General features: G+C 32.6%; 2 protein-coding genes across 2 annotated transcripts; both read left to right on the plus strand.

Moving 5' to 3' along the window:
- The first annotated feature begins 209 nt into the window (after positions 1-209).
- On the plus strand, positions 210-15,963 carry LOC100175546 (carnitine O-palmitoyltransferase 1, liver isoform-like). Its single transcript, XM_002122259.5, has 16 exons — positions 210-801; positions 1,875-1,911; positions 4,895-5,004; positions 5,462-5,578; positions 6,437-6,510; positions 6,894-7,030; positions 7,538-7,677; positions 8,233-8,413; positions 8,639-8,737; positions 9,472-9,606; positions 10,117-10,293; positions 11,657-11,817; positions 12,180-12,246; positions 12,634-12,813; positions 13,308-13,467; positions 14,336-15,963. The coding sequence occupies exons 1-16, from the start codon at positions 512-514 to the stop codon at positions 14,443-14,445; spliced, it is 2,175 nt and encodes a 724-aa protein (XP_002122295.1). The 5' UTR covers positions 210-511; the 3' UTR covers positions 14,446-15,963.
- A 499-nt stretch (positions 15,964-16,462) lies between these two features.
- On the plus strand, positions 16,463-25,745 carry LOC101243297 (von Willebrand factor-like; the record flags this gene model as incomplete). Its single annotated transcript, XM_018815432.2, has 16 exons — positions 16,463-17,550; positions 17,676-17,725; positions 18,102-18,129; positions 18,652-18,665; positions 19,135-19,213; positions 19,518-19,654; positions 20,300-20,395; positions 20,860-21,032; positions 21,401-21,549; positions 22,030-22,238; positions 22,655-22,785; positions 23,210-23,426; positions 23,514-23,633; positions 24,285-24,396; positions 24,936-25,191; positions 25,676-25,745. Coding segments are annotated over exons 2-16 (1,834 nt in total), but the record flags the coding sequence as incomplete, so codon positions are not given.
- Positions 25,746-26,154: the final 409 nt, after the last annotated feature.

The following is a 26,154-nucleotide window of genomic DNA, read 5'->3' on the forward strand; positions in this document are numbered from 1 at the left end:
TCCAAAAAAAATAATCACACACAAAGTAACATACATGGTAACTCGTAAGCTGGCACGAGGTGTTAAACCCGTGTGATAGCGACTGTCGTTTTCCGGCCACGCGAGGATAAAGTAAGTTACATTCATTCATTCATTCATTCATTCATTCATTCATTCATTCTTTTGGATTTTTCTCGAAACGTTATATCTGGCTTTGGTGGCTATTATTTGCTCTCTCATTTCCCACTCTCCTTTTTTCTTTTTCTGTTGAGCTTTTTTCTCGCGCTCTCTCCTTGTAATAGCTCATTAATTTACTTTAGCAAGCAACGCCAGCAAAGCAAGTGGTACAGCAGTTGCATGCGTTAATGTCATAACGTGCTGCATTTTTAATTTTCTCCGTTCCTTATGCGTGTATTTTTAAGCAGAATAAGTAACTACAACAAAAAAATCATCGAGAGCATTAAAATCTTACAGAGTTAGGCTTAAATGAGGTAGTTTTCAGAATTTTTAGTCGCTCGAATTCCGCCCAAAAATGAATTCAATCAAAACGCCCCAGCTTTTTCAAGATGACTCTCAGATGCTTTACACCACAATGGTTGGAGTAATGATGGCCGCCATCTTTGCTGCTGGTTTCCATGACGACGTAGACCGTACCCTCACCCGTCTTGCCCCAGAAGGTACGTCATATCCGTTTCCGGAAGAAACGCGCCTTCCAGCTGCAAAACTAACGTCCGCAATCGGAGGATTTCTTCTTGGAGTATTCTTCTGGACTCTCCTTAATAAGTTACGATGGGAAATCATACGACAGTTGCTGAAATACAGGTTCGTAATTTCAGTTTTAGTCACTAGTGAAGAATCCTCTTGTATGCAGAAAAGGCTGGTGGAAAGTGTTAGAGGTTGATGGTTAGGGGGTTAGTGGTTTTAGGGGTTAGTAGTTAGGGGTTACTGGGTATCATAATAGGGGTTAGGGTATTTAAAATGCAGAAAAAAAATACTTTTAAAAGGCCTATGAGCGAAAATGAAACTCCCCATCTGGTATAAAAGTCCTACTGTTCTAAATCTGAGTTTTTTCCATGACATCTATTAACAGTGTGCAGAATATGAAAGTTCCTGAAAAGATTATGTACATAAAACATTTTGTACATAGGCCTACAACATATATACATATATATATATATATATATATATATATATACATATAAATTAACACATTTGGTTTTTAACAATTTTTAATAATTCTTATGTCAAACATAAAATAAGCGATTCTGTATGCTGAATAAACAGTACAAAAGTAGCATATGGTATACTTTCTATGCACACAGTTACAATTATATGTCTGTGACTCATGACTATAATACGTGACAATTGTAGTGTTCTATATAGCTGCGGGCAAAGTACAACCACACGCATGTGGTATGATGTCATTATTGTTATTATATGGGATGCCTTATCTCATATGTCAAATGATGCATGTATTAAAACAACCAGTGACATATGAGAATGCGATATAGGCTATTACTATACTGAGATATAGGCTATATATATATATATATATATAAGTTTTTTTTTCTTTTTTTACATTTATGTGACTTATAAATGGTGACTTTTGACAGACATTTTAATGTCAGTTGTTGATTGCACTGTTTTACACACCGCAATCTGTTTCGTTTCTTGTTTTATTTTTTATTTTTTTATTTATTTTTATAAATTGATGCGAAAGTAGTAAACGTTTTGCCGCTTAGCTAAACCTATTACAATGCAAGTCATTACGCAACAATAGCCCATACAGTTTAAAAACTCTGACATATTAATGGAAACTTTTAACTAGAATGAGTTTCTTTAAGTACTTGTACTCTTTAATTAAAAACACATTTAATTATTTTCTTTCTTTACAGGGATTGGTTGTATTTTCCAAGAAGTTTCAAAACAAAGGTATCGTATTATATATTAAATATTGTCCATATAAAAATCAATAAATGATATAGTCGTTGACATAACTTTAAATTGGTAAATTCAAAAGAACCAGTGAAGCTGGTGCAATGAATAATAAAAGTCTGTGTGACTGTTATACTACAGTAGGACTTTCAAGCTTTTTTTAAGGCAGTTTATTTTAAACTTTTACGGTGACACCACGCTCTAATCCTCTAAATCTATTGCAGCAGCTTAAATTTTAAAATTGTTTACAACTTTACACAAAACATATCATTTTTTTTATAAATTACTAGTAGTTAGAAAAAGTTTCAGCACATTTAAAGACCCCAGCCTGTTTCACTGCAAATCAATACAAATTTATAAAAACGTTGGTTTAAAAATGTGTCTTTCAAGCCAGAGTACATATAATATACATATAATTATACATGTTTAACTAGGTATATATAAATTTAGACACACATATTTGACATAATAGTTTGTTCCTTGTAACTTGTGTTTTAGTAAATAGTAAAGTTACAATCAAGTTTAAAAACCCCCGCATATTTAAACATTCTTATATAAGATATACATTTTAATTGGGGCTTTTTTTCAGTAATTAAATTGGGGCTTATTTTCAGTAATTAAATTGGGGCTTATTTTCAGTAATTTCTAAGGCTAAATGGTTTGCAATCTTTACAGAGGTGTTTGCATACTTAGAGGATAGGCTTTGATCTTTATTATTGTAGTTATGCTTGTTGTATGTACACAAATATTGGCCCACACATGTGTCCTTCAGATACAGTACATAATGCCTGTTTATCTAAGGGCATATAAAGCTACGCTGTCCTACACCTAGGGATGATCTTTACAGAATAATTTAGGTATTCTAGGATATCCTAGAATACTTTATTTCGAATCTAGAATTCCGAATCTAGAATTTCGAATATTTTTATATTTATAGGAAAAAATAATTTTAAACCCCTAATTCAGTTTATTGACTCTTTTATAGCAGCCTTGTTGGATCATGAGCTGTAAAATGATTAAAAATTGTACTATTGGGTAGTTTTTGCGTTATGAAACGTGTAGCAGGCTATGAAAAGACGTTGCGAAACGTTTACTCTCGAAAGTCCCACAAACACAAAAATAATTTTTTTTAAATTATGAAGTTGCAAAAATTGTTACTATAGTATATGAGATGTCGTGTGATGACGTCATTAAACAGAATACCGAATCCCGTAATTAGATTCGAATACAAAAGGAATCGAATCTCACGGATTCAAAATTCTGTAATGTGCATCCCACCTACACCTACACAGATGGAGATATAGTACTGTGGGGTAAGATAGGACACCTTTAGCACATATTATCCCAATTTCCTGATCGTGTTTTAAACAATTAACAACGATATACAGGAGTCGTGAAATGCAATTTTATAATTTTTTGAATGTTTTTTGTTTATTACCCAAATTGGATGAGAAAATAGAATGAAAGGTGTCCCATCCCCCACCCTACTATATAAATAATTAAATATATAATATATAGTTTGTAACTTGTATTGCGGTTAGGGGTAAATAACTGTGATGGGCTATACTGTATGAATCTTTCCTTGATCTAGCACTTATATTGTTAAGCAATTTAGGCTACACTATAACAGATTACACCAAGTACTCCTAAATACTCAGCAAACAAAAATTAAGTCAATACTATAGAACACAGTCTATTTATTAACAATTTAAAGAGTTTTGTATATATACGGCCTGTTCAAAAGTGTTTTGTTGAAAAAAAATTCGAAACTTATTAGGAAATATGAAAATGATTTATGCCCATAAAGGTAATAACGAAGTAGTAACCTATGTGCTTAATGATTATTTAACCTTGAAATTACAAAGACAGATTTTGTCAATGTGTGTACCTGCTTATCTGTTTGACATATTTTTACTGATAAATATTCGGACAAAGTAATGAATAATGAGAGTCACATCGAAAAATCAGGGGTGAAATAAGTTAATATATATATATATTATTTATACAGTACTGGTGGGGGAAGATAGGACACCTTTAGCACATAATATCTAAATAGTAAATATCCTGATCAAGTTTTAAACAATTTAGTCTATGGCAATCGTGAGAATACGTTTTGTGATTCATAGAATGTTCTTTGTTTACTACGAAATGAGAAAAGAAAATAGAATGTCATAGTATCCCATCTTCCCCCACCCTACTATAGCCTATATAAAATTGACAACTTTCTAATAGACTAAAAGTGATTGCAACATTGTTGCACAATATAGCATGTGACTGACATTGAATAGGAAAAATGACGTCTGTGATGTAATAGTGAGGTTAATGATGCATAATCTTGTAAGAGAACAGACAACATTGTTACCGACGTTACCGTAACAAGAAACGTGAAGAAAAATTTACAATATTTGTCTAACATGGTCAATAGTTATTAATAAATCTTTGGATTTTAATACAAAAGAGTTAATTTAAAAATGCATGTTGTACAATCATCTGAACACTTTTATTTATTGTTTCAGCTACAATAAATAGTTACACCTAATTGTCTTACCTGTCTACGCAAATGTTACAGCACAACTGGACATGTGAATTTGTGGTAATATTAATTAATGTATGGTGTAACCCAGTGCCCCGCCCAGGGGAATTTAGGGTTTCACGATCCCCCCCCCCCCCCCGCCTTTTAAACCCCCCACCATAATTACGAAAGCAAACGAAGCATACATAAATATTTAATTATTTAATAAAGATTTTACATGTTTTTAAAACCCTGAAACAAAACTGAATCAAGTTTTCTTATTGGCAACAATATAAATAATAAAAAATAAAAATAAAAATAAAAATATATATCTATATAAAAATTATACAAAAAGTTTTTGATAATATTTTTTATAAAAAAACAGCAAAAAGCAAAATAATTGTAAACAAAATTATATTGCCAATTGGTGTTTTTTGTGTAGTTTTTTAAACCGTTACATTTCTACAGTGTTGGTTCATGGCTTTGTCAGCATTTATACCACGAGAAAAATTTCTTTACACATTTCAACACGTTCTACCCCATTACCCTCTGCCTACACTGGAAAGCACATGCAGAAAGTAAGTTAATGAATGAATGTAACTTACTTGATCCTCATGTTGCCGGAAAATGACAGTCAATAAACACAGGTGTTCTGTTTCATAAACCCAAGTGCCAGCTTATGAGTTACCACGTATGTTACTTTTTGGGTGATTATTATGTTGGATTTTTTACATTTTTTATGTATGGCTGATAATTTAGACAACCAATTAGTGACCACTGGGTTGAAGCAATTGCCATAAGTGTCTTGCCTACCCACTTACATACGCCCACAGGCAAACGAAGAAAATACAAAGAAATATAAATCCTCACGACTCCCATAGACCGTTGTCATTTGTTTAAAACACGATTAGGATATTTGGATGTTCTGTGCCAAATGTGTCCCATCTTTCCCCACCCTACTACATACTGTATATATATAGCAAAAACATGAAATAACATCATATAGTTATCACATAACACCAATAATTTCTATAGAATGTTACTGACAGTAGAACCGCTGGTCACCCCCGATGAATTCCAGGAAATAAAAAAAGAAATGAAGGAATTTCTAAAGAATGAAGGTCCCATGTTACAAGCCATACTAGAGAAAAGGTAAAGTGATTTAACCTTCTAGTTTTGTGGGTGTGTCTGGTTTCAATGTTTGTTTTGTGATCTGTGTAATCAATGGCTCTTTGTGTGTGACTGGCTATATAGCTTTAAATTGTGGTTCCATTCATTTGGAAAATCATTTGGAATAAACCTTTTATTCTAAATTCTAATCCTAAATAATTCTTTTATTTTAAATTCTATTAAATCAATATTTTGGCAGAGCTGTCATTACTGCAAAAATCTCAGGTCCTCGCATTTGAAAGCCTATTAGTAAATTTAAAAAAAATTTAAATGTCCCTTTTTGAATTTTTTTCAAATGACTATTTTTTTTAAGTGTTCTCAATGTACACATTTTCAATTTTCAAATGTCTCTTTTGTAATTTTTTTCCGAAGTTCATTTTTTATTTCAAATGTAGTCAGTGTAAAAACCTTTTAAATCTTCTCTTTTGCCACCATAAAGCAGTAATTCTTTACACTCTGCATAGGTGTACCTTTTGGCATAACACACCAAAAGTCTATATAAGCCAAACTATCCCATTTCCTTTGCTTATAGTAGCATAAAAACTTGGAGATGCACATTACAGATAATTAGGTATTCTACAATATCCTAGAATACTTTATTCTCAAATCTAGAATTTTAACCTTTTTAAATTATAAAAGAATACCATTTTTACCCAAATAAATCAATTTATTGACACTTTAAGGGTAGCCTTTTTGGATCATAGCCTATAAAATAGTCAAAAATATTCTGTATTGTGCATAAAATAGTCAAAAGTATTCTGTACGAAATTCTGTATTGTGCATGCCTATATAAGCTTTTAGAGTTAGAATTCAAAACCAACGAAGCATTGTATCCATTAGAGAGAAAACAGAAGACAATTGGGTTGCCGATCTATGGGACAAATATGCATATTTAGTCAATCGTTCCTCCCTATGTAAGTCCCATGTGTGTGTATAAATACTTTATGTAAACATAGGCGCCAAGCTGTAGAAAATTCAGGGTAGGCAGGGGTGGTAGGACCCTCATTCTTGTGGAAAATTTCACCTTATTGGTTGTAATGTTTACTAAGTGGAATAGGTCTTCCAATCTGCCACTTAAGGTTTGACGCATATGATTAGTAGGGTAACTTAAAAAAAGTTGGGTAACATGAAAAAAAACTATAAACTTTTATCATTTAATATAGTTGTTATAACACAGGTTTTCTATTTCATACACCTCGTGCTTGCTTACAAGTTACCATGTATTTAATTTTGTGTGTTTTTTTGGATGAGATTTTTCCTTTTTTTTTACTTTACATATTTTCAAATTTTATTACAGTGTATACCAATTTCTGCACGGACAGTGCTATTGAAAAATCTGACCTTGCTGAATGTGCTCCAAAAAAGCAGAGTGCTAGGGCTGGCTGTGTTGTATTCCATCATCTCAAATTTTATGAAATGATTGCTGACAGAAAGGTTAGTAATGCCAGAGCTTCTCAAACTTTTTTTAGTTTAAGCCAGAGCTTCTCAAATTTTTTTGCTCTAGACCCTTTTAGTCTCGTAAAATTTTCCATGACTTTACAGAAAAAACTTTGTAAAATTTTCTGCGATTTTATATTATGTGATAAAATTGAAACATAAGTGGCTCGTTTGTCTGCCAGGTGTAGTGACCACGCTTATTAAATTTTACATAAGAAAATAAAATTATTTCATTTAGTATTCCATGTAATAGTATACAATTTCTTAAAATTTATAATACCCAAGGCCAAATGTTTTGATTGTGTTTTAAACAATTAACGATCTATGGGAGTTGTGAGGATACGGTTTTATATTTCTTTAAATTTTCTTAGTTTACTACCAAATGGTACAATAAATTAAAATGAAAATGTGTCCCATCTTCCCCTACCCTACTATATATATGTATATAATGCAATATTCGCTGCCAAAACTTTTTTTTTTAATTTCTAATTTAAATTTTTTCAGCTTCCCCCTTTGCTTGTACAAAACCTGGTCCCCATTTGTTGCCATAGATACAGATATCTATTCGCTTGTACCAGAGTTCCAGGCTTGGCGATGGACGAATTAAAAACCTATGAAAATTCAAAGCATATTATTGTGATAAGGTGGGTGTTGATGTGGTAGATTTTTTATAGCACAGATTTTCAGTCGCAAAAAATGTTTTTGGTGTTTTTAAAAAAAATTGTTTTTAAAAACGATAAATTTTTGAAGGTGCAAATAATTAAAAAGTAGTAAAGGCGTAAAGTAAAGTGGTAAAATGAGAATAATATTTGGCCCTTTTTGATGTTATCAAAAATATGTTTTTCCAAAAAAGGGTAAATTTTATTTGCAAAGATGCAAATGATAAAAATTTAGTAAATTCAGTGGTAAAATTAAAATATTGTTTGGCTCAGTGTTAGTCGCTTGCATTGTAACGGAAGGATTCGGGGTTCAATGCTCGATATTGGGAGTATTGACAATTTTTAATGGTTTGTTTTGTTTTAATGGCTTGTAGCACCCTGGCCCTGGGTGTCAAAGTAATACACCAACTCTGATCTAAATCTCAGGTTCCATGCTATGCCATTCTGTAGAAATTTGGCAAAAAATGGATATTAAAAAAAATATATATATATATACAATTTTTATTTTATGTTTTTTTTTTTATTTTTTTTACGTATCAGAAAAGGTATCATGTACAAAGTTAATGTTTATGGATCGGATTCAAATGGTAACGAGTCCATTTTATCACCACGTGAGTTACAAACCGTATTCCAAGACATAATTGACGAGACTGAAGATATAACTGAAGTACAATGGAACCCAGCAGTGTTTACCACACAAAACCGAACACTTTGGGCACAGGTATGTATACAATTTCTGGTAAAAAGTTTTGGAAACACTAATAAAATTTGTTTTTTGTATTACAAAAAATTGTGCATCTAAGTACCAAGAAATTTTGTGTCAAAAACTATTTTATATATGTTTAAGTAGAAAAAAAAATGTTTTAAAACCCCGGGTATTGAAAAAAAGTGTGCTCTGAATCAACACCAATGTTAGTAATTAATTTTGCTGAATCATCTTTTTCAGGAGCGAGAAAAATTGATGAGTCATCCTTCGAATAAAATAAATCTCTATGATGTTGAAAGTGCGATCTTGCATATTGCGTTGGACCAATCAAAACCCAAGGTTCGTAAGAATTTAAAAATCATCCTAATACAAATTTTTATACCTATGTATAGTAGGGTGGGGAAAGATGGGACACCCTTTCACTACATTTTCTCCTCCCATTTAGTAGTAAACAAAGAAAATGCAAAGAATTATAAAACCGTATCCTTACGACTCCCATAGACCGTTGTTAATTGTTTAAAACACGATCAAGATATTTTGATATTTTGAGCTAAAAGTGTCTTATCTTTCCCTCCCTACAATATAATATAATTATAACACCTGTATTATAAAGACTGTCACCCCACCATGTGAAGATAAATAGTTACATTGATTCATTCGAATGAATGTAGCTTGCTTTATCCTTGCGTGGCCGGAAAATGACAATCGTTATATCACGGTTGTTCTGGTTCACACACCTTGTGCCAGCTTGCAAGTTACCTGTATGTTACTTTGTGGTGAATATTTTTTAGATTTTTCTTTTTTTATGTGTTGCTGACAATTTAAACAACCCATTAGTGACCACTGGGTTGGAGCAATTGCCGTTAAGTGTCTTGCCCAAGGACACATACGCCCACAATGGTAGCAACAACGAGTCTTAAACCCATTACCTCTGGGTTAAAGGCAGGCACTAACCACTTCATCACAGCCCTCACTCATTTATTTGTGTTATTTTCTTTTCTTCAATTCAAAATTTTAAATATATATATATAAAAAAAAATATATATATATTTTTAACAATCAACTGTTTTTAGAATCTTACGAACGAGGCATGGACAAACCTGTGTGGGGGTGAATTCAACCGATGGTATGACAAGTCACTCACATGTACAGTATATGAGAATGGGTTGGCTGGGGGCAATGTGGAACACACAACTGCTGATGCTACTGTGAGTATTTTAAACTTAAAATCCAAGTCATTTTTAATTTTTATTTAAATTTTCTTTTTTTTCTATATTTTATTTTTGGTAACAATTTTTCTATTTTTTTTGTTATTATATATATATATATATTCTTTTTTGGTAACATTTTTCATATTTATTTTTTTCCGTAGTGTTCTTATTACGTATTGTAATGCATTTTTCATCACCTTTTTTATTTTATCGTTTTTAGGTCTATTCTATCATATGTGTAAAGACTTATGGCAAGACACGCTATGGTTCTTAGAATGCCACACATTGGTATATATAGTATTGTGCGGTAAGGAAGAACACCTTTAGCACACAATATCCAAATATCCTGATCGTGTTTTAAACAATTAACAACGGTCTATGGAAGTCATGAGAATGCGGTTCTAAAATTCTTTAAATGTTCTTTGTTTACTACGAAAATGAAATAAAATGTGTCCCATCTTCCCCCACCCTGCTATATGATAATGTACATTTATTTTCAATCCACAGTTAACCAGCCGAGTTCTAGAGTACGTATGGGCCAACAGCAAATACGACAGCGAAGGTAATGCATTCGATCAAAATGCAGTTTCCCACCCAATCCTGACCGTGCCTACCAAGATAAAATGGGACTTGGAAGAATTCAAACTAGTGATTCCAAAATATCTGACACACCACACACAAATGGTAAGTTTATATATTTTTATGTAGTAGAGTGGGGTAAAATGAGACAAGTTAAATAGTATCCCATCTTACCTCACAGTAATATATGGGTGAGGTCTTGTAACAAGGCACACATGGGATTTAGGCCAGAGTTGCCCCATTATGGCAGACATAGTGATTTTATTTTGCAGGTGTTTTTTAAAGTTTACAGTTAGAGCGTATTTTGAATTTTGGCTAGTTTGGAAAAATTATAAAAAAAATGTTAATTGAAATGTTATTGCTAAATTGGTGAATGGTGATAACGATTTAATCAACCAAGAAAAGTAACAAGGTGATTCCTAGAACATTAATCCTAGTCTACATTTAAGATGCATCAGACAAAAAAGGTCACCCATGAAATTATTTATATATATGTTAATAATGTGCTGATAAATAGGTAAAACAGTGATTACCTGGTCTATTTTTAACACGCAAACAACCAAAAAGTATGTTTATTGTATTGTATTGTATATATAAAGCTGTTTTTAGTAAAATGATCAAAATAGTGAAATGATTAAATTTAACTAAATTAAGTAGGGCTATAGATAATAAAAAAAGTAAATAAAGATAATAATTAAGAAAGTACATTCAATATTGTAACGTTTAGGATTAAAATATTGTTTCAACTTTTGACCCTTTGTCACAAAAGTATTTACTTTTATATTTTACCAATTAATTTCTGATTACATATTAATTACATTGTAATTAAAATATGATATCACTAACAACTAATTATGAGTGTGTATTTCAAGCAGTTTAAACTACATATATGCGTTCAGTGCATTAATTACTTACACACATGCGTACATAACGCCTGTGCTGATAGCTAAAGACTTAAAATTCTAAGAAATTGTTTGTCAGTACATATTCATGACGTAAATTTGCAGAAAGTAAACTTTTAATGTCAAATATATTTGCTATATGACAGGCATTCACAATTACTGTACAAAGACGTATTGTCATTTTATGAGTCAGATACATTATATTCCATGGACTTTGTACCTCTTTATTGACATATGGTGTTTTGTATTATACTAAAGACTTGGGTGTACAATTACAGTAGTTTCTATTGCCAGAATAAATCTAATACAGTTTTATACACTTAATTTTAAAGTTATTTTATTTTGGGTGTCAAATTTAATTTTTGTGTACTTGTCATTTTTATCAAGTTCTTTGAAATGGCCCTAAGCTGTATTGTTTATATAACGACAGTCGTTACATCACAGGTGTTCATACACCTCGTGCCAGCTTACGAGTTACCAAGTATGTTACTTGGCGGGTGATTATTTTTTTCATTTTTTTCATTTTTTTTTAGTTTTATAATTCTAAATCCCCTTTTTTACCACAGTCTCACAACCTGGATATGCATGCCTTGAAACTCATGCAAGGGAAAGGAGAAATCAAAAAATGCCGTGTGAGTCCTGATAGTTTTATGCAGCTTGCTCTGCAACTTACATTCTACAGAATGCATAAGAAGGCACCTAAGACGTATGAAACAGCTATGACAAGGTAATTATTTTGTTAGTTTAAATGACACTAAGAAATATAGGCACCAAACTTCTCAAAATGCACAGGAGGCAGGGATATTTAAGCACACAATCTTATTAAACTTATATACTTTATTGATGATAAAATACAGATTAATGCGGTTCAGAAATAAAATATTAATTGTTCCAATCCGGTGCCCATTTATTTGTCTAAATTATCATTCGTACTTAAAATAAAAAAATAATCACCAACAAAGTTACATACATGGTAGCTCGTGAGCGGACACGAGGTGTATGAAACAGAACACCTGTGTTTTAAACTGACTGTCAGTTCCCCTCAGCTCAAGAATAAATAAATTAAGTTTTTTCAATTTTTTTTGACAGGTTTTTCAAATACGGTAGAACTGAAACTATTCGTACAGTATCCATGCATTCTCTAGCATTCACAAAGGTAAGTACTTCATAAAATAATTTTTATTATAATAAAAAATATAAAATATTTTTATTTTTTATCTTTCACCACACTGGGATCCTCTCCATCTATTTACAGATCAAACTTTTTTTTAAAAAATCATGTTTTTTAATTATTACATAAAAAACATTTTTATATTTTTTGTTATTTTTTTGTGGTGGATTAAAATGGGACATGTTATATTCTATTTTTTTGTCCCATTTGGTAGTAAACAAAGAATATTTACAAAATTATATAACTGTAATAAATAACCAGCCATTCTTAAAAAAAATATGCTATTTCATCTTACTCCACAGTACTATACTAAAAATTAAACAATTTTTTTTACATAAGTTTTTTTTATTTTTTTTTATTGCATCATAACAGGCGATGGATGACACCTCTGTCAGCAAATCTGACTGCTTAAAGCATTTAAAAGCAGCAATGTTGCATCACAATAATTATAAACTGGACGCTATGAATGGTAGAGCTTCCGACAGACATATGTTCGGACTTTACGTGGCCGCAAAATTCGCTGGAATTTCACCAAAGATTTTCAATATAAAGGTAGCGAATGAATGTACTTATTTATGCTTGCATGGCGGGGCAATGTGAGTTTTTGTAATACCAGTGTTCTGTTTCATACACCACGTGCCCGCTTACGAGTTACCACATATGTTTTTGTTTGTAATTTTTTTCAAACTTTGTTTGTAATTTTTTTCGAGTTTAGCTGACAATTTAGCCAAAGTTTCACTTTTTAGTTAAATAAGGAATTCTATGTTTTCCATTTTTAATCAAACTGAAAGTGTAATCTTGCATCTTGTCATTTTAAATTTATGTGTGATTTTCCACGTTTCAGTCTTACTTTGTTAGATACAAAATCGTGGTATTTTATTTTAATTTTAAATATGTAAAAAACTCTTAGTGTAGTTTTAATAAAAAAAAACATAATTGGGTTCTGCTTCAAAAAAATAACCATTTTTTTAAAAATTAATAACCAATTTTTTGTTCAAAATTAATAACCCTTTTTTTTAAACTAAAACCCCAAATTATTTTTTCAGGTTTTTACCGACTATGATCAACTGTCCACATCCCAATCTCCCTATTTATTCGACAAACATTATGCTGATATTATTGGACTCTTCCCTTCTGGTGGCGGGTTCGCCCCACAAACTGAAGATGGTTACGGGGTCTATTATCTATTTCTCGGAGAAAACAGAAGTTTGTTTGTTTTTTTATTGTTTTAAATAGGTGTATGTTTATATGGGTATAGACTAGGGCAGTGCTCTTCAACCAGTGTGCGCGGTGCATAAATTTAGACTCTTTTCTACAGTTTTTTATATGAATTCTATATTTTGCATCACTGGGAATCGCCAAACGTCATTAGTTTTACGTTAAAGCAATCAGGGGTGCATGAGTTCGTCGCAACAACTTTTAGGGGTTCACCAACCCAAAAAAGGTTGAAGAGAACTGGTCTAGGGTAGTCGTTCCTAAACTTGTTTGTATGCTTTACCCTTTTAACAAAGATGCTTATCAGATTTACCCCCAATATGTAATATGGCGCTCATTTATTGAAAAGGGAAAACAACTAATTACATCAGTTATATATAATGCGACGGATGCGCTAGCTTTTTGGCAACGAGTTGTTCAATGTCTGGTAAAATACTACAATTGGCACAATTTTTCTGTCCCGTCAACTAATGTGGTTTTTGATTGGTAGCTTATTTACCCTCTAAATACGAAGAATTTACCCTCCGGGGTAAATTTACCCCAGTTTAAGAAATGCTGGTCTAGGGTTTAGGGTTTAGAAAGTGCCCGGTTACGAGTGATTAAATATGCAATTTTGTGGGTGATTGTTTCACTATGTGGTTGACAATTTAGATTTTAGACTACCCAGAAGTGACCACTGGGTTGGAGCAACTGTTGTTAAGTGTCTTGCCCAAGGACACATACGCCCACAATGGTAGCAGCGAAGAGCCTTGAACCCATTACCTCTGGGTTAGAGGCAGGTGCTAACCAACTGTGCTACGACACTTGGCAGAAAAGTCATAGTGTATTCAAATTTTTCAAATAAATCTTTTATTTCTAGTGACAATACACATTACAAGCTACCACAGTTGTGCAGAAACAAGTTCACAGAAATTTGGTCAAAATTTGCTTCAAGCGATGGATGACATGAAAATATTACTCAAAAAATAACAAAATTTTTAAAAAGGAACTAATTTTGGTTTTTTGAAAATATAAAAGTTACAAACAATGTCAAAAGCCACGATTTTAGAGCCTACTGTTCAAAAGCCGCAGTTTTAAAGGTTTGAATTATAAAGCTGTTAAATTAATATTACCAAAATCAATAAAATAGTGATTATTAGCAAAGGAAAAAAGCTGTTATTTGCAAAGATTAATTAATTTCATTTTAGGAATTGTTGGCTTTAAATCTGCGGCTTTTTAAACTTGCGGCTTTCAATATGTGGCTTTAAATTCACACAGAACTAATAATTTCAACTGTTAAGAGATTTTTCCCGCATTTACAGTTCTATTCATGCAAAATAACACAGTACTTCTTCATTATGAAGCATTTAATGAGATTTTACGCGATGTAGCAGACACATTACTTTCATTTTAAGAGCCTTTTTCCAAAATGCATTATGTTGTTTTACAAAAATTGTTATTATAGCAATACTTCTCAACCCCTAGTTACTATTTTATTTAATTGGGCCACCCAGTACAGTGGTTTAAAAAGCCTTTTGACTCTTATTTTAAAAAATAAAGAAAAATTTGTATGATTGAAAAAATTTTGGTAAAATATAGTTTCGGAAATATTTTCGTTTTTCGCTTTTTTCCAAAAATTTCGCTTTTAATTTATGCTTAATATTTTGGGTCACTAAAAAAGTTGAGAAGCAAATGCTTGAAAACATAAACCTATCACGAGATTTCAGTTTAGAAATTAAATTTTACTAATTTTTGATTTTTTCGTATTTTCCTAATTCATTTGCACTTCTAATACTAAATTTTGAAAATATCAAAATTTTAATCTATTTGAGATTTAAAATTTAATTCAGGCCAAAAAATATCAATTTTTACAAAAATGTGTTGTGTAAAAAAATAATTTCTAAGTGTCTCTAAATATTGTACATACAATAACTTGCAGTGTATGCCTTTTGCCCTGTATGTGTTTTTATCCTAATCGTACCAAACAGTGCTGATATACCAACATATGTGTAACCCAACTACAGTATAGTACTGTGGGATAAGATGGATACCGTTATAATAATTTCCCATATCTCCATATGTGTTTTTTTTTAAAAATACCGCTATTTTAGCGCCGTAAGGTTACAGTTATCTAAATCTTTGAATATGCTTTTTTTGCTACCAAATTGGACGTTAAAATTGAATGAAAACGGACTATTTTACCACAAAGTATATACAAAACATTTTATTCTGACATGTCATTTATTTTCGAATTATTGCAAAAACGAACTACGTGTTTTTCTTTTTTGTGTTTTAAAATGCATTGCCTATTGTTGCATGTCAAATAGAAAACAGAACCCTGTCCAAAAGTTAGCCTATCGTATAGTTACTTTATTTAACAATGCAAATATAAAATTGTCTTTTTGTAACGTGTATAAAACGCCTTTAAAGTACATTAATACGCTTTAGCTATTCGATTTAGTCTCATTTACACTTAATAAACGTAGCCGCGTGTGTTCGTATGCTTTACGATGGTGTTTGTTTGGTTATGGTATTTTACCATTGTGGGCGTATGTGTCCTTGGGCAAGACACTTAACGGCAACTGCTTCAACCCAGTGGCCACTAATGGGTTGTCCAAATTATCAGCCATACATAAAAAGAGTGAGAAAATGCTCCAAAAATACTTACCCACAAAGTAGCATACTTAGTAACTCGTAAGCTGACACGAGGTGTATGAAACAGAACACCCGTGTTATAACGATTTTCTCGCCACGCGAGAATAAAGCAAGTTACATTTAATTTCCAGAACATATTAATATAGTAGGGTGGGGGAAGTTGGGACACCTTTTCAATCTATTTTCTCCTACAATTTGGTAGTAACCAAACATTCAACGATTATTTATAAAACTGTATCATCACGGCTCCCATAGACCGTTGTTAATTGTTTAAAACACGATCAGAATATTTGGGTATTATGTGTCGAAGGTGTCCCATCTTCCCCACCCTACTATAATATTAAATATGCAGTGTGATTGCCTTCTAGTTCCCACGTTTCTAACTCTGTGGTTGATTTTTTAATGTAGTTGCCAAGTTGTATAGTACTATGGTGTTAGATGGGAGACCTTTAGCACACAATATACAAATATCCCGATCGTGTTTTAAACAATTAACAACGGTCTATGGGAGCCATGGCAATACGATTTTATAATTCTTTAAATGTTTTTTTACTGCCAAATTGAACGACAAAACAGATGAAAAAGTGTCCTATCCTCTCCCAAACTGCTTTAATAGCAGCGCTCCCCTTTATAGGTAATAGGTTCAAGGCTCGTCGCTGTTATTATAATGGGCATATGTCCTCGGGAAAGACACTTAACGGCAACAGCACCAGCCAAATTGTCCCTTAAGGGATGTCCAAATTTTCAGCCATACACAAAAGCCCACAAAATATAATTACTCACAAAGTTATCTGGTAACAAGAAGCGTATGAAACAGCATCCATATAGTATAACGATTCGCTGTCCCATCGGGTGAGAATAAATAAGTTACATTCATTTATTAAAAAAAGAAGCTGTAAGAGTATAGTGTGCCGTCTTAGGCCACCCTATTAAATTGTTGCAAAATGTTTAAAGATTTTGTTTTCGCCATTGTATATGTACGATTCAAGAATCGCGCGAGCCGTCAAAATATTTAGTCACACAGAAAAGCAGTAAAAATAATTATTACAAGTTACAGACATTACATTAGGATAAGATGGTACTTTTTTTTTTCTTTTATCGTTCCATCAGGTATAGAAAATAACGAACATTTACAGAATTATATAACCGTATCTTGACGTCTATAAAAAGGCATTGTTAATATAGCGTATTTTGTGCTAACAATATCCATCAGACTCAACAGTTCTATATTTTATATTTAAATTATTGATCTGAAATTACTAAGCACAACCTTCGAACTAGAGGAACCTTTGCACATGCGTAATCATCGTTACGGACATGCGTAATCCTCGTAACGCGCAGGTGGTGATGCATTACCGGATCTGGAAATCATGATTCTGCCGTATTTGCAATAAATAGACGAACCGAATGAAATATAGATTATTCTTTTAGCACTTAGTGGTAAGTTATGATGTGTTTTGCATAAGTCAAGTTCTTAATGTTTTTTTCATTTGAAATATTTTCTAAATCTTCGCTACCGTAATCGAAGAGACAAATAAAAGTTATTATTGTTATCATTTTTTCAGCCAAAAGATGGAGTTTCCGGGATTTGCCAAGATACTAACGTTAATATTGGGTAAGTGTATAGTTGATACGATATTGGGATAATATTCGTATTCTCTGTATTGCCACTCCGCATCGTGACAAAGTGGTTAGCAAGTCTGTCTGTAACCCAGCGTAGTTAAGGCTCACCGCTGCTACCATTGTGGGCGTATGTATCCTTAGGCAAGGCACTTAACGGCAATTGCTCAAACCCAGTGGTCACTAATTGTCTAAATCGTAATCCATGCAGATAAAATCCACACGCAAAGTTACATATATATATATATGTGTGTATGAAACAGAACACCCGTGTTATAACAACTGTCGTTTTCCGACTACGCAAAATACGTTATATTTTAATTCGTATACGGTTTTAATAAATTCTAATTATGACAACCATTTCTTTTTAGTGATCTCATTCACTCACAAAGTTAAAAGGTAAGCTTTTTGAAACCTGTTTCATATAAGCCCTGTCAGTTTGATTGCTCAGTTAAAAAGTAGGGTGGGAAAAATGGGACATCTTAATTTCAATCCATTTCTCGTCCCAATTGGTAACATACAGGGAACATTAAAATAATTATAAAACCATATACCCTCACGACTCCCATGGACCGTTGTTAATTGTTTAAAACACGATTAGGATATTTAAATATTAGGTGCTAAAGGTGTCCCGTCTTACACTACAGTGCTGTATTTCTGCGTATTGTCCTTTTGTTTGTGATATAATATGCGCAGTCCTACGGTGGCAATTATGTACTTTTACAGTTTCAGTTTCTAGAAGAAAGTCATTATACAAAAAAAAACCTATTCAGAAATATTTATATTTTATGACTATTTAATTTGGGGATTCCCAATTCGGTGTTTTTTTTATAACAGTCTGTATCTCCTGTTATAAAAATGTAACATCGACATTCATTATGTAGTTTAAAACAAACTAACGTTTTTGTTTTTGTTCCTCAGCGTAACACAATTCGGTAAGTCTTATATTTATTTTATTAAAAAAGCAGATATTTTCTACTAAAAATATTTTTCTGTATATATATCTTGATTTAATTTATCCTTATTTCAATTGGAATCGTCCGGTTTTAGGTTTTAAACCGCATTTCCCAATCTTCTATAGTTCGTGGCTATTTCAGAGGTTACCCATTAGCCCCCACTCCAAAGTAAAATGGCCTAGACTTGATTTTAACATATATAGCCTATATAAAACCAAAACATCACTATATTTCTGTACTATGATCATAATTACACCAGCCTCCATGAAGTATTGGTTAAAACACATTGTCAAGGTTCTTTCTTCCATTGTATATTGTATTTTCGCAATCACATTGCTCTTTTTACATTTGTCAGATCACATTTGTCTTTTGCAAGGATCTAATAGCATTAGACTTGCTTCAACGCAGTGGTCACTAATGGGTTTCTAAAATGTTTTATATTATCTAGAGAGAGATAACTGTTATCAAGAAGATGGTTTTACACCAAAGACTTATTTTGCGTTTAAAATGGAAGGCTCATGTACCAGGTTGTGTATTAATGTAATGCGCTTGTTCTAAATCTTACATAAGTGTGCACACGAAACTGTTTATTGTAAACTTTGGTGGAATTTCTTTTGGGGGGTTTTGTTTTTCCATCATGCTCCAATCTTTGGATCAATCTTCTTTAAGGCCGAGTCCCCTATTGTACGGGTTGTGTCCTTACACACACTTTTCTTTCAGTTAGAACTTTAATATGTTTAATTAAATGTTTTTACCTAATTTACATTGTGTTGTCTGTAGGGTGTAACAGACACGCATTTTATCTAAATCATTCTATCTTTTTTTCTCTAGATTTCACATCTGTTTTGATGGCCACCTGATTGATGCATCTTGCCCCCAACTTCCTGAACCAAGAGCTTTTGACCAAACTACACAGCAGTGTGTAAACCCTGCTATAGTACCTGGATGTCTGTATCTTATTTCATCAGGTATGTGGATATTTGTTTAGTCTCATGGCATGGCACAGTGGTTAGCGCAATTGTCACTAGCACAAAGGGTTACAGGTTCGAGGCTCGCTGCTATTACGATTTTTACTTAAGCCAGACACTTGCTCTAACCCAGTGGTCCCTTATGGATTGTTAAAATTGTCCGCCATACAATAAAAAATGTATCCAAAAGATATTGTCTTCATGCCTGATGCTGCTACCTTTGTATATATGTGTCCTTGGGCAAGACGCTTAACGACAATTGCTCCAGTCTAGTGGTCACTAATGAGTTGTTCAAATTGTCAGCCATACAAAACAAACAAAAATTTACATTCATGGTAAATCATTAGCTGACACAAGTTATGTTTATTATATATTGTCATAAATAATTGTTTCCAATTTTGTTGTAAGTAGGTATTAAATCATACTAACTTAACAATAGTTAAACATAAATGAATTGTTTGTCTGCTAGGTGTAGCGATTGCGCTTATTTTCTTCATAATAAATGTAAATATATTTTTAACTGTAAGCGTGTTTTATCAACTGTTGTTTTGTCGCTATATCCTGTCTATTCGTTTAAAATATTTCTAAGTCTTCGCTACCGTAATCGAAGAGACAAATAAAGTTATTATTATTATTTCTATACAGACGTTTGTAATCCGGAATGTGCTAATGGCGGTATATGCTCAAGTAACAACACGTGTTCTTGCCCAACTGGTTACCATGGATACAGATGCAAATATAGTAAGAAAATATTTAAATATTTTCTATGTAATATATAGCTGGTGACCTAATGGTTCAGAGGTTACAAGGTTCAAGGCTTAATGTTGCTATCATTGTAGGCATATATGTTTGTGAGTGGAGAACTTAATGACAATTGCTCCAACCCAATGGTCACTTATGTGTTGTCCAAATTGTCAGTTATACAAGAAAAAAAGTAAAAATAAATTCAATACTTGATAGCTTTTATGGCATGAGGTATATGAAGCCACCATGTACAGTATAAATTACCACAACTGGTCTTATACCTTGAGGTTTCCACTACATAAGCATGAATAAACAATTTTATGCTGTAATATTTTTGATGTAGAAATACATAAATCAAATGTAATATGCACGATTTTAAAAAACTAAAAATAATTTAATCATTTAAATTTTAATTTTTATAATTTTTTAATTGTTTTTTTTTAAATAACTTATATAAACAGAGAAATATGTGAAGAGTCAATACGACATAGTGGATACAAGCATTGGAATATCAGGGAAAATATGTTCCATGTTTGGCCCTGGTAATGTCATCACATTTGATGGAGATGTTTTTGAGTTTCCCGGTCAATGTCAGTATGAGATGGTGTCTTCTACAGGGGTGTATGACTTTAAGGTAAAATTTGTTCTGCTGTTTTTTATTTGTTTTGCCCGGTGCTGTGCAAAAGTGGTTAGCATGCCTCTAACTCAGAGGTTATGGGTTCAAGACTCATCGCTGCTACCACTGTTGGCGTTGTATTCTTGGTCAAGGTGTTTAACAGCAATTGCTCTAATCCGGTGGTCACTATTGGGTTGTCCAAATTATCAGCCATACCTAAAAAAATGAAAAAATACAAAACAATAATCACCTACAAAGTAACATACATGGTAACTCGTAAGCTGGCAGGAGGTGTATGAACACCTGTGTTCAACAACTGTCATTTTCTGGCCATGCAAAGACAAAGTTTCATTCATTCATTCATTCATTCATTCATTTGTCTTTAGGTTCTTGTACGAAAAGATCCAGCTTGTGTGGCAAATCAAAAGTATGTTTACCCTGGTTTTGACTGCAACAAACTGGTCACAATATATATTGCTGTTTCCAACATTAAAGTGACAATTTCCAAGTCTGCTGTAACCAAGAACACACATAGGTAAATTAATGTATATTTTTTTATAAAATTTCATGGAAAATTATCACTTTTTTCCAACATGTACACAGATGTAGTATGTGTTTATAGTTTCTGTATAGGATGGTACAATAACAATATCACTTTTGAACAACATCTATTTTCCTAATACAAAAACTGATTTGGTACTATCAATCTAGACATAGAAAGAGCATTTTAAAAATTATTTTTAGACAAATAGAATACCAAGCTAAAGTAAAAATAGGTAAATCATAAATAAAAATAGTTCAATTTTAATTAAAAATTTGAAGGTTCTGTAATATTAAATATAGTATATTTAGTGCCGTAATCACCCACAAAGTTACATACATAGCAACTTTAAAGCTGACACAAGGTGTATGAAACAGAACACCCATGTTATAACGACTATCATTTTCTCCCTCAAGGATAAAGCAAGTTACATTCATTCATTCTTATGACTTTAATGTACTTTGTACTTCACAGTCTGCTTCTACCTTATGATGGAGATGGTATTTTACTGAGCAAAATTCACCCTTATATCATATTTGTGCTTGGTGACATGACGTTGAGGTTTGATGTTATCTCAAGTGCAGTTCATGTTATTATCAACTCACACCGGTACCAGAACAAGACGGTTGGTCTATGTGGAAACTTTAATGGAGTCAGTTCAGATGATCTTGTATCTAAACAAGGTAAATGTGTTTACTGTATAAGTTTGATAATATTAAACATAAAAATACTTGATAATAACTAAACATGAATGGCTTGTTTGTCTGCTAGGTGTAGCGACCACACTTATTTTCTTTCAAATAAATGTAAATATGTTTTTAACTGTAAACGCTTTATAACAACTGTTGTTTTGCTACTATATTTTGTCTTTTGTTAAAAATATATAAAATAACTTTTACAACTCTTAATTTCCCTCCTCACAAAAAAATACAAAAAAATGTCCCAAAGGATTGCAGGCATGCTAAGCAACTGGTTAGCAGGCACAGAGTGTATGATACAGGCACTCTAGAAGTGTATGATACAGGCACTCTAGTATTATAACTCTTGATTCAATCCACACAAGGATAAATGCATAGTGATAATAATTTGCTCCAAACAGGCATTACGATACCTGATGTCGGTCATGCTCACAGATTTGCAGCAAAAACATGGATTGAAAGAGATGTGGACGAGACATGCCATGACGATGCAGTAATTACTGATGACTATGATAGCTGCAAGCAGACGCAGGTAACATCACCACCATATCCAGTGGTAGCATCAAATCTGATATCTTTTTGTTTAGAGTCCCCTTTTGTTAACCCTTATTCATTAAAAAATATATCAAGATTTGCTTTAGCCAAGATGTTCAATGCTCGTCACTGCTACCATTGTGGGCGTATGTGTTCTTGGGCAAGACACTTGACAGCAATTGCTCCGATCCAGTGGGCACTAATGGGTTGTCCAAATTATCAGCCACAAACAAAAAATAAATGAAAAAGTTCTACCCACAAATTAATATACTTGGTAACTGGTTAGCAATCACACGGTGTATGAAACAGAACACCAATGTTATAACGACTTTCGTTAACTCATTGCCCAGTGCTCTACTTTATATATAAATGTGTTATATTTAATTAAAAATTGAATATAACCTTTACGAATTTTCCTACAGGAGGTTATTGACATTTGCAACATTTTCTGGGAGCACTTTGGCAGTTGTCATGGCTTCATGAATCCCAGCAAATTTTACAACCTCTGTCTTGAAGAGTTGTGTAGATGTGACTACCAAAACAATCCACACTGTCAGTGTAATGTAGTGACCACTTATTCAAGATATTGCGCAATGGCAAATGGTCGAGTACCAGAATGGAGATCTCTTGTTCAGTGCCGTAAGAAACTGTTTTGACTTATTTTAATAATATTTTTTGTCATTCCTTGATCCTTAGTAACCCCTTATATTTTTTTGTTTATTTTAGCGCGAACATGCATAGCTGGTCACCAATGGAAAGAATGTGGAGTTGAATCTCCACAAACTTGCCTTATGCCCAATTTTCTGGAAAACCAAAGATGTTTTGACCGATGCCACTGCCCAGATGGTAAGTTATAGTTATCATACAAATGTAGTTTAGGTGTAGTGACCACATCATTTTTCATAAAGGTTTTGGTAAAATGTTGTAGCGTATACTATATAGTACAATGTTAAATAGGGTCTATCAGGTCTTATGTAAATTTAATTTCTAAGAGTTCTATTTAGTTCGCCTTTATCGGGACAATCAAATGTAAATATGTTTTTAACTGTAGGCATGTTTTAACAACTGTTGTTTTGTCATTATATCTTGTCTTTTCGTTTTAAATATTTCTAAATCTTTGCTACTGTAATCAAAGGGACAAATAAAATTAATAATAGCATATATTAATTTCGAAACCAGCAATTTTTGGAGTTACAAATTTTAATTTAACAAAAACATGTCAAAAACTTTAAGAGGTTGACTTAGTAGAGTCCCTAGAAAAAGCTGCCATTCCTTAAATTAATAAAGCTTAGCAGGGGCTATGTAGCAGAAAATCAACTATTTGTATACTTGTACTATTGTATTGCTGTAATAATAAAACAATAATTATTTTTTTAAAGGTTTTAAACTGTATGTTAAAGTGACCTGTTTTAAATTTGTTAATTTCCTAGTTTGTATATCTAATGTTGCAAAAGCTCTTCAGAGTTTTATATAACTTGAATTTAATTTCCCATTCAGGTTTATATGAACATAATGGTGCATGTGTGCCTCTTGAACAGTGCCCATGTATACACAGAGAATTGGAATACCAAACTGGCACAGTACATAGTATCTACAACTGCAATGAATGGTATGGGTGCTTTAAATATTTTAATACAACCTTCAATTAGAAAAATATGTTTTATTTATTTTGTTATGTTTAATTTTGGAGCAAGCAACTTAAACATCAAGTAGGTCTCTCAGTTGGTTAGCGCGCCTGCCTCTAACCCAGAGTTTCAAGGCTTGTGCTGCTATCATTGTAGGCGTATTTGTCCTTGAGCAAGACACTTAACGACAATTGCTTCAACCCAGTGGTCACTAATAGGTTGTCTAAATTGTCACCCATACATAAAAAACAGTAAACAATCACCCACAAAATTACATTCATGGTAACTCGTTAGCGGGCACGAGGTATATGGAACAGGTAACAGACCACCCGTGTTATAACGATTGTCGTTTTTCATCCACGCAAGGATAAGGCAAGTTACATTACATTCATGGGTCTATTCATACAGAAAACATAAAACAATTTAAAGAAACACAATCATCCATAACGTAATCATTCTACCTTATCCCACAACGCGATTAAAAAGTTTCCAATATTATTCTAACATTTCAAATAAATTACAGTGTGTGCTATGCTGGTCGCTGGTTATGTGGAACCTCTTTGTGCCCTGGCATGGCCCAAGTGCACGGATACGCCCACTACAAAACATTCGACGAGAAATTTTACACATTTGAAGGCCGTTGTCAATATGTGTTTGCACGCGATAACGCATCAAACGAGTTTGCCATGTATCTTGAGACTTCCGAATGCGGTATAGATGCAGGAGTGTCGTGCACTAAGTCTTTCAGTATTGTGTTCCGACAGAATAACTTTATGCAAGTAAGTTTGTCTATTTTATGCTGATGTCTGGCACAGTGAAAAGCAGATACACAGTTTTAATGTGCTGATAATATTACATTAAAGTTATAAATAGGTAAAAGACACAGATTTCTGGTCAGTTTTACAAACATATTGGCCGATGTGTAAAATCAGCTTTTTATTCAAAAAGTTTCGCTAAAATATTTCAGTTATTTATATGTGTATGTAACTCTATTATCATTGTCTAATAGAGGACACGGGTTCAAGGTTTGACCCTGCTACCCTAAGAGGCATTTTCCTTGGTCTAGTCACAAGACAGATAGATTTACCAAATTGTTATCTATATAGAAAAAAAAAGAAATTCCAACTGTCCACAAAGTTACATATGTGGTAACCTGTAAACGGCATGAGGTGTATGAAACAGAACACCTGTGTTATATGTTGTTGCCCTGCATGGCAATGATTAACGATAAACAAGCATTCAATTCATGATTTTATTTATTAGGAGATAACCTTTAGAGAAGGCTTTGGAGTGACAATTAACAGATATGACATTCAACTTCCATATCAAAGCAGTAAGTAGCCATTATTATAGGTGCCTTACTATACCAAATTGTGGTAGACAATCTTGCTGTACAAGTTTTAATTTAATATAACTCCTAATCACTGTGAGTTTTATAACTGCAGTTTGCTTTTAATCTGTTTTCTTAGATGTTTCTAAATATTGAATGAAATGAATGAATGAATGAAATTTATTTCAACTCTTCGGTCACGATAACGAAGAACAAGAGAGTTGAAAAAAAGCGAAAAGACGGGTAGTAACGTTAAAACAACAGTTGTTAAAACACGCTTGTTGATAAAAAAGAAAGAAATAATGTTTTGGATAAAAGGCGTCACCGTTACACCCTACAGACGATACATTGTCAAAATTAAATAAATAACATTTAATTAAACATATTATATTATTATGTTTATTGTCATAAT

Source organism: Ciona intestinalis, unplaced genomic scaffold (genome assembly GCF_000224145.3).
Source record: "Ciona intestinalis unplaced genomic scaffold, KH HT000075.2, whole genome shotgun sequence".
Taxonomy (NCBI): domain Eukaryota; kingdom Metazoa; phylum Chordata; class Ascidiacea; order Phlebobranchia; family Cionidae; genus Ciona; species Ciona intestinalis.